Raw genomic sequence first — 15,250 nt, forward strand, 5'->3', positions numbered from 1 at the left:
GACACAGCACCCACCCCATCTATGGAGTTTTAATACTTCTGACACTGCTTGTTACTAAACTGAAGGCCTATAGCAGAGAGGGGGGTGTATACCACCTAGGACTGCCCATAGGAGTGCCAAGTCTTTTTTCTGCCGAGTGTCCTACTCCTGTAAGGGGCGGTATAACCCTATGGTTCTGAATAAGGAAGCGCTGCTTCTATCAATGAACTCAGAAATGGGTTTTACGGTAAGTCAAAAATCCAATTTTTTTTTACGTTTAGGATAGAGTGAAGAGGGATTAGAACAGCTGTTAGTTTGTATTGCTGTCTTTTGTTCTGTTTACCAATATTATTGAAAGTGAAAGGATCCCAAATTTTGGGTTGTCCCCAGAAAAATAATAGAGGGGAAATCTTACAATGAGGACACTAGTTCTGATGACCTGGGGATCCCAAGGGAATTCCTTTAATTTGCAGGGAATTCCTCTCACTTCCCGTTTGGCTATGAGACAGGAAGTGAAGGGAAATATCTGTAATGGAAAACAGATGGCGAAAAAAAAATCTGACAGGGGTTATATCTCTACCTCACTCTATCCAAAATGAAAAGAAAAGTTTTGCCTATAGTTCTTCTTTAATGCACTACTCACCTGGCTATTATGCTGACCCACTGGTTTCTGTGAATTCTGATGACCTAAAACAAGTATGTATGTAGAACATCATTGCTGGTCTGCATCTTTGTTCAGGGTCAAAATCAGTGGTTCAATATAATAGGCAGGTAACTAGTATTTTCAGAGAGATGGCAGTTCTTTGTTTCTCTCATGACAGGTTTACTTGAAAATTTTATGAACATCTTTCTTGAAATATTTATTCTCTTTTGTTTTACTGCAGCGGTGTTGAGCTCTTTATGTCAGCTTAGCACCTCAACATCCATTCTGACTGACCCATCCTTGATGCCAGAGCAGGCAATGCAAGCAGTCACCCGAGGAGAGAGCGGAAATAACTTCTACTAGATCAGCCATTCATCAGCCATCCAGATAGGATGTATACTGCTGGGGCCTTAATAGAGAACTCGGGGATATTCCATAACCTTAAGCTTGAGTCACTAAGTGCCTGAGACCTGAAAATGCAATTCTGAGCTCCGTGAGCCAGTATTTAGTGTTCCCTCATCTTTCTACGCCCAGTGTTAACATTGTTCAGGATTTTCATGTCTTCTGTATTTTCTTTACATTTAGCTGTAGAACTGTGTGTTCTCTGTAAATCTCACATAAACATTGTGTATTATATATGGTGTTCAGTGTCATTCTTTTACAGCAGTGTTCAAACTAATGCTATTGCTATTATTTTTTCAAAAGTAGAACTAGAAGTAAATGTAAAATGTCAAACTTGTTCAATTTATTTTTTTAATTAAGCAATGCATAATGACTTATATTATATTGCCAGCATCTCCTACACAATCAAATTTAAAACAGACTCAGATTAGGATTAAGGAAGTGGACAACAAGTGGCTGAAGAGTTGGTGTAGTAAGGAGGGGTTTGGGTTCCTGGAGGACTGGGCCGACTTCTCAGTCAATAACCAGTACTATTGAAGGGATGGACTGCACCTAAATGAGGAAGGTGCAGATCAGCTGGGAATGAAGATGGCCAGAAAGTTAGAGGGGTTTTTAAACTAGGCGATGGGGGGAGGGTCCAGAGGTAGAGATAGTCAGCGCAGAACATATTCCAGAGGGTAGTATTGGGGGGCATTAGTGGTAGGTTGACCACAGCACATAAACCCAAGGTAAGTATAGTAGCAAGTCCTAGTTGCAATCTCGGAACACCCAATAAGAGGATAATATGTGACCGGTCTAAACTACGTGGCATGTTCACCAATGCCCCTGGCGGACAAGATGGGTGAACTAGAGATACTGTTGTACGAGGAGGATTTGGATTTTGTGGGAATTTCAGAGACCTGGTACAACAGCTCTCATGATTGGCTGGCAACCATTCAAGGGTATACCCTTTATCACAAGGATAGAGAGGGTAAAAAGGGGAGGGGTATGCCTATATATCAAGAATAATGTACAAGTGAATGTGAGAGATGACATCACTAAGGAAGCTAGGGAGGAGGTGGAATCCTTATGGGTAGAGCTCCAAAGGGATGAAGCTAAGGGGAAAATAATACTGGGAGTATGTTATAGGCCCCCTAAGCTGAGGGAGGAAGGGGAGAGAGATCTCCTATCACAATTTGGATTAGCAGCAAGGATGGGAAGTGTTATCATAATGGGGGATTTTAATTATCCAGACATAGACTGGGCGGAGGGAACCACGCATTCATCTAAGGCTCGCCAGTTCCTAAATGTCTTGCAGGACAATTTTATGGGTCAGATGGTAGACTAGAAACTAGAAATACAGCATTACTGGATCTACTGATTACCAACAATACAGACCTGATCACAGATGTGGAAATACGGGGCAAATTAGGTAACAGCGTCAATTAGCGTCACAGGTCAATTGGCTTCAGTATAAATCACACAAATAGGAAACATAAGGGGAATACAAAGACACTGAATTTAAAAAGCGCCAACTTCCCTAAACTACAAACCTTGCTAGAAGGCATAATTTGGGATAAAATCTTGGGAACAAAGAACACGGAGGAGAGATGGGTTTGCTTCGAGAGCATATTTAATAAGGGCATTAGCCAATGCATCCCATTGGGTAATAAATTTAAAAGAGCAAACAAAAGTCCTGGATGGCTTAACTCCAATGTAAAAATGCATATAAAAGCAAAGGAGAAGGCCTTCAAAACAATACAAGGTTGAGGGATTATCATCAGCATTCAGACTTTATAAAGAATGCAACAAGAAATGTAAGGGTGCAATAAGGACGGCTAAGATAGAACATGAAAGACACATAGCGGAGGAGAGCAAAAAAAAATCCCAAGAAATTCTTTAAGTATGTAAACAGTAAAAAAGGGAGGACAGACCATATTGGCCCCATAAAGAATGAGGAAGGACATCTGGTTACAAAGGATGGGGAGATGGCGAAGGTATTGAATTTATTCTTCTCCTCAGTCTTTGAGGGGGAATCGAGGGGCTTCAGTAACCAAAATTGCAGTGTTTATCCTTATGACACATAACAGGAAGCATCTTCATGGTTAACAGAGGACAGAATTAAAATTAGACTTGGGAAACTTAACATTAATAAATCACCGGGACCAGATGGCTTGCACCCGAGTGTACTTAGAGAACTCAGTCAAGTAATTGCCAGACCATTGTTCCTAATTTTTACTGACAGTCTACTGACTGGAATGGTACCAGCTGAGTTGGAGAAAAGCCAATGTAGCACCAATATTTAAAAAGGGCCCAAAATACGTCATTGGGAATTACAGACCAGTTAGCCTAACATCAATAGTATGTAAACTCTTAGAGGGGATGATAAGGGACTATATACAAGATTTTACTAATGAGGACGGTATTATTAGCAGTAATTAGCATGTATTTATGAAGAATCGTTCTTGCCAAACCAATCTATTAACCTTCTATGAGGAGGTGAGTTGCCATCTAGATAAAGGAAGGCCCGTAAGCGTGGTGTATCTGGATTTTGCAAAAGCATTTGACACAATTCCCCATAAACGTTTACTGTACAAAATAAGGTCTGTTGGCATGGACCATAGGGTGAATACATGGATTGAAAACTGGCTACAAGGGCAAGTTCAGAGGGTGGTGATAAATGGGGAGTACTCGGAATGGTCAGGGGTGGGTAGTGGGGTCCCCCAGGGTTCTGTGTTGGGACCAAGCCCATTTAATTTGTTCATAAACGACCTGGAGGATGGGGTACACAGTTCAATCTCTGTATTTGCGGACGATCCTAAGCTAAGCAGGGCAATAACTTCTCCGCAGGATGTGGAAACTGTCAGAAACCATGAATCAGACCGAGATAGAAGTACAGTTAATCACACTTATTTAATAATAATAAAAAGGTAAACAGAGTAAGCGTAGTCAATACATAGCCAGAGTTCAGTAACCAGATCGGTTAGTCAGCCAATGCCAATGTCAGGGAGCCAGAGATCAACGTAGTAGTACAGCAAGCAGGATCAGGAGCCAGAAGGGACAGCAGCCGGGCAAGTCTTCAACAAGAACGGAGGAGAAAGTCTCTGAGATGTGACCAAAGGCGAAGGCAGAGATGAAGTGAGCTGGACAGCTTTAAGTAGCCAGGACCGATGAGCAGATCATCAACAGCTGAGTCACTGTGGAGAGAAAGGAGCTGGCAATTAGCCGACAGCTGAGCGGACAGCTCAGAGAAGGAAGGGCTGAGCCCAGCCCTGACAGAAACCTTGCAAAAAGATCTGAACAAATGATTGGGGTGGGCAACTACATGGCAAATGAGGTTCAATGTAGAAAAATGTAAATTAATGCATTAGGATAGCAAAAATATGAATGCAATCTATACACTGGGGGGAGAACCTCTGGGGGAATCTAGGACGGAAAAGGACCTGGGGGTCCTAGTAGATGATAGGCTCAGCAATGGCATGCAATGCCCAGCTGCTGCTAACAAATCAAACAGAATATTTGCATGCATTAAAAAGGGATTAATTCCAGAGATAAAACAATAATTCTCCCGCTCTACAAGACTCTGGTCCGGCTGCACCTAGAGTATGCTGTCCAGTTCTGGGCACCAGTACTCAGGAAGGATGTACTGGAAATGGAGCGAATACAAAGAAGGGCAACAAAACTAATAAAGGGACTGGAGGATATTAGTTATGAGGAAAGGTTGCGAGCACTGAACTTATTCTCTCTGGAGAGGAGACGCTTAAGAGGGGATATGATTTCAATATACAAATACCATACTGGTGACCCCACAATAGAGATAAAACTTTTTGCAGAAGGGAGTTTAACAAGACTCGTGGCCACTCATTAAAATTAGAAGAAAAGAGGTTTAACCTTAAACTACGTAGAGGGTTCTTTACTGTAAGAGTGGCAAGGATGTGGAATTCCCTTACACATGCGGTGCTCTCAGCGGGGAGGGGGGGAGGGGGGCATCGATAGTTTCAAGAAACTATTAGATAAGCACCTGAACGACCCCAACATACAGGTATATACAATGTAATACTGACATATAATCACACACATAGGTTGGACTTGATGGACTTGTGTTTTTTTTCGACCTCACCTACTATGTAACTATATGTAACTATTAATCAAAAAACCTCAATATACCCACTATAAGCGGCGACAGACATTTTACTGCATGGTAAGACACCTGTCACCGCATAGATACCCAGGAAACAATTGTTTCCTATGTGTCCAATTCACACTGCAATGCAGCCTTTGGCTGTGCTGCAGCATGCTCTGCTGCAGCGCACTGTGCCGGATCGCACAGCAATGTGCAGCAATCCAGCGTATCGCACTGCTGTACATTGGCATGAATAAAGTGTACATTTTGTATACTTCAAAAAAGTTTGTACAAAAAAACAACAGCTGTGTGATACTCTGAATAGCGCACCACACTGCCCCCTGCCTCAGCCAGCAAAAGAGAGCTGCCGGAGCGGTGTGAGTTTACCCTGAATACAAGAACCACATGTATTTTTACTGGAATCTTGGTGTGGGGTTTGTATTTCTTCCAGATCTGTGCAGTAATTCAGTGTGAAACTGTGGGGTTAAAGTGACACTTATGCCCTGTACACACGGTCGACGGAAAATGTGTGGGCTCCATCGGACATTTTCCATCGGATTTTCCGACACACAAAGTTTGAGAGCAGGCTATAAAATTTTCCGACAACAAATTCCGACCGTGTGTGGACAATGCGCACAAAGTGCCACGCATGCTCAGAAGAAATTCCGAGACGGAACAGCTCGGTCTGGATTAAATTAGGGTTCAGAATGGATATAGCACTTTCGTCAGGCTGCAATGTTTAAAATTGTTTAATGCAGCGCACTCTGTTCTTCTTTATAATGCTAGAAGAATTAAGTAGTTTTGCTGCTGATATTCACACAGACTTCTCACAAACTTCTTTCTTTATTATTTATCATGATTTCATCAATATATTTTGCTTTGTCACATCTGTCAAAAAAAGATATATGTTTTTTGGAGGGTTTGTATTTTTTTCAAGCCTGATCGTGTTTTTGTTTTTTGTATTTTTTTTTTTTTACTCCTGAATATTTTTGGGTGTGTTTTGTGTGTCAAGTTACCACAACACCATTATTATCTTGTATTATTTAAATCTCAAGGAGATTGCTTGGTGTTGGTGTCTCTTGTTAATTTCACATTGTATTTTTGAAATGTACCTGCCTCCTCACAAACAAACTGTCCTTTTTGATGGAAAACACACATAGGCGAGTATAATTGAAACCAGAATTTCTTTATTAAGGGATCAGAACCAAACAAAGAGGGAGGCAATGCTAGATAAACATCAGAAATTGGCGAAGCCTTTGTCCCCCAGGGCAGACATCAATTATTTTACTGCAAAATTGGTGGCCTGAGGAGTCCATATCTAAGGGAGTGCAGTCTGGTCCAGAAGTCCCAGAGATCATGAAAGCAGCAGATGACATCTATGTCCCCAGGCTGTGGTCATACAAGAGGCTGCATCTTTTGCCAGAGCAGACTGGACTCAGGCCATCACTCTCTGATCTTCCTTACACGCTTCCTTCAAGGCTGTGGCTCTGGTGTTGGAGGTGTGGCAGGAGGAGGAGTAGGACCTGGAGGAGGAGGAGGACCTGGAGGAGGAGGACCATGGGTGAGCTGACAAATGTGGGTTTCACATGTGAGTTGGCCCCTCAACCCCTTATTTAGAGCTTCCAAAATTACAAACTCACATAAGAGTCGTTGGCCCTCCTCCATCTGCATCATTTTGCATGCAGTTAGCTCTGCAAAATCATCCTCCACACTGTGGGGTGTTCTGAGGGCCTCAGTAGCCTTCCAAAATAGGTCTATTGCAGCCTCCTCCAGGTTACTCCTCTTCCTGCCACTTTTTCTCTTAAGGCGGAGGGGAGGGACCTGGGTATCAGGTAGCCTGCTTGGCCCGGCCACCTACTGGCTGAGACTTTCCTGTGTATGAAAAAGGGACATGGTTTTAGTTTTTGGTTCATCAATCACAATCATAAATTAGTACTCCAAACTAACATCTATTTAACATCATTAATTTGACAACCAGAAATATTTAGAAGAATGCTATACCTGGCTCAAGCTGGGCTCCTCCACATGTTGCTGCCTGGAAGGCCCAGGTTGGACATCAGAAGACTCAGCTGGGGGGGAAGGAAGCGTGGAAGGAAGACTGGAGAGTGCTGGCCTAGGTTCAGTCTGGCCTGCCAGAAAATGCAGCCTGTCAAAGTACCCCAGCCTGGGGAGATAAATGTCATCTGCAGCTCCTGATCTCTGGGAATCCTGGACCTTCTTGTGCTCCCTTAGATAAGTGCTCCTCAGGCCACCAATTAGGATCTTCAAATAGGTGATGTCTGCCGTGGGGATCACCGGCTTCACAAATTGCAGCAAATTATCCAGCGCTGCCTTCTTCTTTGTTTGGTTCTTATATTCGGGGTGGTTTATCTGCCACAGACAGGGCAGCTCCCTGAACATATCAATGAAGATTGGCATAAAGTCCTGATCATTGACTAGATCCATTTTCACTGCAAGACACAACACCAGACAAACCCTAATGTCAGCCTAAAGTCTTATAAACTTGTCTAAATACAGGCCTCAATCTAGAAGCAGTATAGGCCAAAATTTAAATATTACCTTCGTTATCACGATCGGCGCCTCCGATACTCCTTCCTCCACTCACAGATCGTACGTACTACGTACGCGTGTTTTGCTTTATATATACTCCTCTTCCAGCCACTTTTTCTTTTAAGGCAGAGGGGAGGGACCTGGGTATCAGGCAGCCTGCTTGGCCCGGCCACCTCCTGGCTGAGACTTTCCTGTGTATGAAAAAGGGACATGGTTTTAGTTTTTGGTTCATCAATCACAATCATAAATTAGTACTCCAAACTAACATCTATTTAACATCATTAATTTAACAACCAGAAATATTTAGAAGAATGCTATACCTGGCTCAAGCTGGGCTCCTCCACATGTTGCTGCCTGGAAGGCCCAGGTTGGACATCAGAAACCTCAGCTTGGGGGGAAGGAAGCGTGGAAGGAAGACTGGAGAGTGCTGGCCTAGGTTCAGTCTGGCCTGCCAGAAAATGCAGCCTGTCATAGTACCACAGCCTGGGGACATAAATGTCATCTGCAGCTCCTGATCTCTGGGAATCCTGGACCTTCTTGTGCTCCCTTAGATAAGTGCTCCTCTGGTCACCAATTAGGATCTTCAAATAGGTGATGTCTGCCGTGGGGATCACTGGCTTCACAAATTGCAGCAAATTATCCAGCGCTGCCTTCTTCTTTGTTTGGTTCTTATATTCAGGGTGGTTTATCTGCCACAGACAGGGCAGCTCCCTGAACATATCAATGAAGATTGGCATAAAGTCCTGATCATTGACTAGATCCATTTTCACTGCAAGACACAACACCAGACAAACCCTAATGTCAGCCTAAAGTCTTATAAACTTGTAAAAATACAGGCCTCAATCTAGAAGCAGTATAGGCCAAAATTTAAATATTACCTTCGTTATCACGATCGGCGCCTCCGATACTCCTTCCTCCGCTCACAGATCGTACGTACTACACACGCGTGTTACGCTTGAAACTCCGCCCACCCCTGACGTTCTTTCTAGTCTATTCCACGCCCCTTCTCGTTCGGCGCAGTGGGGAAGAGCACATGGCGGAGACACAGCAGGTGTCTGATAATTACACCAACGAGGAGGAGGAAAGCCCGGAGCCTGAAACGTCCCGATCCCGGAAGAGACGATTTAAGGCCTCAAATATGTCCTTTGGGGAGATGTTGGAGATGGTCGACATAATGAAGAGGGCCGACTATGATGGGAAGTATGGACCTTACCCCAACCCCAATGTCAGAAAGGCCAAGATCATGGTGAAAGTGGTCAAAAGTCTGCAGAAGAATTTCGGGGTACGACGATCCAAGGATCAGCTCAGGAAGCGGTGGTCGGACCTCAAATTAAGGGAGCATGAGCAGTACAGAAGGATCAAGAGAGTGCTGCAAAAAATAAGTAGTTGTCCTGTGTTCCTATTCTTTATTTTTCTAACGTTCGTGCTGCTCCGTGTGCTTTTCTTTACTGTTGTACAGTTTAAAATGGCAACTTTCATGTTCATGGGCACATTATTCGTTCGTATGAAACATTGTTCGTTCGGCATAGAAAACACCATGTTTTGGACATATGCATTTAAATACATTTTTGCTAGCCTACTTCTCGTCAAAGAATTTTGTTGTCTAGTTGGGTTGGTAACTAGAATGAAATGCAAACTAGATTTTGTGTAAGGAGAGGACACTCAGCAGCTGTTTACACATCTGGATGCTGGAGCACTAGTGTGGGACAAAAGAACACCCTTTTTATCAGGGGGTCCCACACAGGTGCTCCAGTGTATACTATAGGGGTGTCTCCATCTGTGAAGCTTGTACAAAACAGGTAAGTATTCAAGCTTGACAAAGTGACCAAAACAATTCTTCATCTTGGAACTCTGCCATAACAGACAATTGTACCCCACTTCCAAGCAATGTTTCATGTTCCTATTTCTGTCATCAAATATCTGTGTGCTAAGTATACCTATTTTTTTTTTAACATAGGGGAGAAAAGACTCGGAGGACACCCCTCATCTGAGGAGACCACAGACCCCCCACCTCATGAGGAAGTGGAAATCCAACAAAGTCAACAGGAGGAGGAGGAAGGAGATGGTGGAAATAGTCACCACAACAGGTGAGTGTCTGCGACCACAGGCTCAGGTAAGAGATGGATGCCAGAATATTTATAATACATGGTGTGTTTTTGTTTTTATATTTTTAGGTGATCGTGATGTTGTGGATGAAGGACATTTCACCAGTGAGAGTGCCCAGATCCTGATCGGGGAGATCATGGGGTGTAATAGGGATTTGGAAAACATCCAGAAAAACATCAATGATGTTAAAAACAAAATGAAGAACATCATTGATGTTTAAGGGAGAGTTTAAAATGCCTTCAAATCCCTTACTTTTTTTTTGTTTTTTGAATTGAAAAATTTTTCAGATTTTTGGACATATTCGAGAAAAGCCAAATTTTGAAGATGCACACAGTGTGTCAACATGTGCTATCTGCCACCACGGGAGATCAATATAGGCGTTTTGGGGGTACAACCCCTTCCTCAATAATAAAGTAGCTGTGAGGAAGGGTTTGCACCCCCAAAACACGTCCCTTGATCCCCCGTGATGGCAGCTAGCACATGTTGACATTCGGCAATTTGTGTGCATCTTCAAAATTTGACTTTTCAAGGGGTGACTTCACCCCATCTGAACACAATATCAAACACAGTTTATAAATACTTATGTCTGATATTGCCTTCAATTTCTACAAAAGTTGAACTTTGTAAGTTCCAGATTTGTGTATTTCTTGTTTGTTTGAAACATGCCTGTTTTACCTTAAATTGACATTTCTACTTTTATTAATGTAACCCCAAAAATTATTATACAACAAACATGTTAGTTTGTTTTAAAAACCTTTTATAAATGCACATGTGATTGTGCTGGTATTAAAAAGATTGATACTCTAGAATGTGTGGATTATTGTTTCAATGCTCCTAAAATTTTGTTGTGGTAAAATTGGTGTTTTCAGTGACAATGGGGGTTATTTCCTAAGGGCAAATCCACTTTGCACTACAAGTGCAGTTTCAGTACAGGCTCAAGTGCACTTTGTAGTGCAAAGTGTATTTTCCTTTAGTAAATAACACCCAACAGTGCTTTTTTAGGTTACACAATCACGCCATTTTCAGGACTCCCCACATTTCTGTCAGGGTCAGCTAAAAGAAACACAAGCAGTAAATGCCACCAAAGATTTTAGTAGTTAAATTTTTTTTTATTTGAAAAATGTATCAAACATTGTCTGGCATATTGATGGCCCCCCTACCCGCAAAGTAATCAAGGTATCTAAGACGGACCTCGCGGGCATTCGGGGGGGGCAAGCCAGGACGGCCAGCCTCAAGCGCCATCAGGGTTGGTTCATTTACTTGAATTCCAGCCTCAGTCCCAACTGAGGCAGCATATTTGGCAGAATTTCACCTTAAAAAGTTGTGGAGAACACAACACGCCAGGATGATATGATTCAGTTTATACTCCGCCATCTGTATGGGTGTAAGAAATAGGCAGAACCGGCTGGCCATGATTCCAAACGTGTTCTCCACCACTCTTCTGGCTCTGGCCAGCCGGTAATTAAAAACCCTCTGATCCGGGGTGAGGGTCCTCATAGGGAATGGCCGCATAAGATGGTCCCCCAGCGCAAACGCTTCATCCGCAACAAAGACGAATGGGAGTCCTTCCACATTGTCTTCTGGAGGTGGCAAGTCCAAGCTGCCATTCTGGAGACGCCTGTGGAACTCCGTCTGGGCGATGACTTCACCATCGGACATCCGGCCATTCTTCCCCACGTCCACATACAGGAACTCATAAGTAGCCGACACCACCGCCAACATCACAATACTATTGAACCCCTTGTAGTTGTAATAGTATGACCCCGAGTTGGGTGGTGGGACAATGTGGACGTGTTTCCCATCAATTGCCCCTCCGCAGTTAGGAAAGTTCCACCGCTGGGCAAAGTGGGAGGCCACAGTCTGCCATTCCTGTGGCGTGGAAGGAAACTATGAAGTCAAACAAGAAAAAGAAATTAATCATTTTGCACATAAACATGGAAAGCAGATTAGACACAAACATTCTTGGCCAACATCAGTATAACATTTATTTTAGGGAGTATTTAAAGACCAAGGTATAAGGTCCACCTATGAGATTCCTCCTCCCCCCTCTTATGGGCCATTTGTAAAATGTTATGGGGGGGATATGTTTGGGACAGGTAACCCTCTCCACTTCATTGAGAGATGAATAGCGAAATAATGTGTATTACTTTGGCCAGCCCCTCCTTACTTTACACTATTGGCAGCCCACTGGACAGGTAAGAAGTGCATAATACAAAGATATAAATACACACTGTACACATTTTAGCACATTTTTACATTCTGCTATTACCTATCGAGGTAATAATAGGATACCAAAACTTTAAACAGTACCATTTGAAAGTATTCAGGCAGGCCCTTGCACTACATACTTTGGGGAATTCATCCATAAATCTGACCACTAAAGAGGTGGGTATAGTGTGTATGGGTTTGGCAAAGTCAGCAGATAGAGGATTGTTATCAGCTGAGTTAGCAGTTGGGGGGGGGGTTCCAAATGATTTTGGGACACCAAAAAAAGCCTTTGGCACTCTGCCTGAATTTCAAACACACATCACAATTTTCTACATTTTAGGGGGTTTTTAGGGTAAAGCACTACTATGGAGCTGACAAAATACATTGTTAAGTGACTACACGAGGTGGATATAGGACCAGGAGAGCATGCTGGGGAGGTAAGTGAAGGCAAATATGCATGAAGGACAAAAAATAAAACCTAAAATTCCAGCATGTATGAGGACAAAGGGGACATTCACAGCATATTACAATCATGGTAATTAGGGAATGAGGAAAGAAATACAATATATTAACAAACATTAAATACAATAAAATTTGATATTAAAGGATAAAAATCTTACCTTAATATACTCCTTCTGCAGGACCTGGATGGTGGCAGAACAGGTCTCTGGGATAATGATCCCCAGAGCCTGGGGGGAGATGCCTGTCGAGAACTTGAGGTCCTGCAGGCTTCTCCCCGTCGCCAAGTACCGCAGGGTGGCGACTAGCCTCTGCTCCGGAGTGATGGCTTGCCTCATGCAGGTATCCTGCCTGCTAATATAAGGGGTCAGAAAAGCCAACAAATGGAGAAATACGGGGTCCGTCATCCAGAGAAAGTTCCTGAAATCATCAGGATTATTCTCACGGATCTCACGGAGCAAAGGCATATGATAGAACTGGTCACGCTGGAGCAACCAATTCTTGGTCCATGAACTCCTCACCCTGTTCATGGACTGGACTTGTGTCAAGGTAAGGACCCCAACACCAAGCCCCCGCACAGCACGAACTCTACGAGGAGTACATATACGCAACATGGCTAGAAAACGGTCGGCTGCTCAGAACGAAGTAACAGAACGCACTGAAGAACAGCAAGGCCTGTGAAGAGCGACCTGAAAAACAGCAACGAGCGGACAAGAACGCACTGAATAGTCAAATACAAACTCACTGCACGCACTGAGGACCAGATACAAACCCACAAGCACAAACTGAACAGCAGAAAACAATCTGAAAACCACGAGTCTGAAAAAGCGTGAATCGTCTCTCACCAAACTTTTACTAACACGAGATTAGCAAAAGGAGCCCAAAGGGTGCAGCGCTTGGTTCTGAACTGCCCTTTTATAGTCTTGTCGTACATGGTGTACATGACCGCGTTCTTGGCGATCAGAAAATCCGACAACTTTGTGCAACCGTGTCTATGCAAAACAAGTTTGAGCCAACATCCGTTCAGAAAAATCCATGGATTTTGTTGTCGGAATGTCCGATCAATGTCCGATCGTGTGTACAGGGCATAAGGGTTCGTTTTTTTGTTTTTTTTTTAAATAACAAACATATTATACTTACCTCCACTGTGCAGCTCGTTTTGCATAGAGTGGCCCCGAACCTGGTCTTCTGGGTGTCCCCCGGCGCCTCTTGCGACTCCTCCCCACATCATATAACTCCCTGGGAGAGGCGCTCTCCTGGAGGTTACCCTGCGGGCGCGGTCCTGAGTCCAGCATTCGGCGTCCATAGAGGCCGAATGCAGGACTCGGCCCCTCCCCCAGCGCGCGCGTCATTGGATTTGATTGACAGCAGTGGGAATCAATGGCTGCACTGCTATCAATCTATCCAATCAACAGACAAGAACCCTGGGCAGAGAGACAGCGCGTCCCCGTGGGTCAAGTTCGAGGGGTCAGGTAAGTAAAACAAGGGGGGCTGTGGGGCCGGTCACTGACAGGTGTTTTTTCACCTTAATGCATAGGATGCATTAAGGTGAAAAAAACATGAACCTTTACAACCCCTTTAAGTAATTTAAACTGGAAAGTTCAAAATCTGGTGCAGCTCTGCATAGAAACCAATCGGCTTACAGGTTTTATTTTTGGCAAAGCTTAAAGCAGAGTTCCACCCATTTTTTACAAGTTGGTCTTAAAGGAAAGACCACCCCTGCACCACTCCTTTTTTGGATCAAACATTTTTTTCCTCCTGCTCCCCCCCCCCGCTGCCTTCTGGGATCTGTGTCCCCGAAGACGACGGGTCCATTCAGAAAGCGTCACGCGACTCACGCATGAGCAGTAGGAAACCAGAGGTGAAGCCTGAAGGCTCCATTGCCGATTTCCCTTAGAATGGTGGCGCCTGCACCCGATCTGATGGACGGATCGGCCTCGGTGGGCCGACATTGCAGGCTCCCTGGACAGGTAAGTGTCCTTATTAAAAGTCAGCAGCTACAGTGTTTATAGCTGCTGACTTTTTAAAGAAAAAAATTTTGCGGCTGGAACACCGCTTTAATTAAACAAGCTGGAGTAAGAACCTGCACATCTGCACCAGATTTAGTAAGTCAACCCATTTGTCTCTGTGCAGGAGGGTCCTGCATTAGGAAAAGTCACGTCTGCTCTCTTCCTGTGTAGGGTAACTGGCTTGTATCTGCCCCCTCCTGTAGTTTTCTGCAGTCAGCTTCTATTGGGTGGACTTTCTGAGCCCCTACAACAGCTCTGCTCTCTGCATAGACAATAAACAGCACAGTGATGATGTCCCCACTACATTTACAAGGTAATGACTTTGTTTGCAAAGGCATTTGGTGCACACAAATGTAATTGTTTTCTTTTCCTGATATTGAGAGATATATTTCAATTAAAGTTTTTGTGCCTAGTGTTCAGCCTCAAAAATGAAAACACCTAACCTGCTATGATTTCCAATTTCAAGGTCATCTTCATCCACAGTCTTAAATCTTTAAGCAATAAAGGGTGGCTGTTTCCTTCTGTTATTTCATCTTGTGCTCACAAATCTAAACTGGATAAATGACAAACCTACACTGGTATACTTTCTTTTTCATCTAATATAGAAGATAATGATGCGCATCCAGAAAACTCTACACTGTTTGCTGTGTTAAAAAAATAACTATGGATTAAAATGGTTGTAACTCTCGGTGGAGCTGCTGGTTTAAGCGGGCTTGTTACCTTCACTCTCGATACCTCTGTTTCACTGGCACCGGGTCTAGGGTTCCGTTGAGTTTACCTCTGGACGATATA

The 15,250-nt window shown here is 43.6% G+C and overlaps 1 protein-coding gene across 1 annotated transcript in view; it reads left to right on the top strand.

Moving 5' to 3' along the window:
- Window positions 1-1,258, top strand: part of MLXIPL (MLX interacting protein like) — a 257,673-nt gene extending 256,415 nt beyond the window's left edge. The window contains exon 17 of the mRNA XM_073616573.1: window positions 864-1,258. Coding sequence (XP_073472674.1) covers window positions 864-985 — 122 coding nt within the window. The 3' untranslated portion in view covers window positions 986-1,258. The remainder of the gene's footprint in view (window positions 1-863) is intronic.
- Window positions 1,259-15,250: the final 13,992 nt, after the last annotated feature.

The sequence above is a fragment of the Aquarana catesbeiana genome, linkage group LG02 (assembly GCF_042186555.1).
Source record: "Aquarana catesbeiana isolate 2022-GZ linkage group LG02, ASM4218655v1, whole genome shotgun sequence".
Classification (NCBI taxonomy): Eukaryota; Metazoa; Chordata; class Amphibia; order Anura; family Ranidae; genus Aquarana; species Aquarana catesbeiana.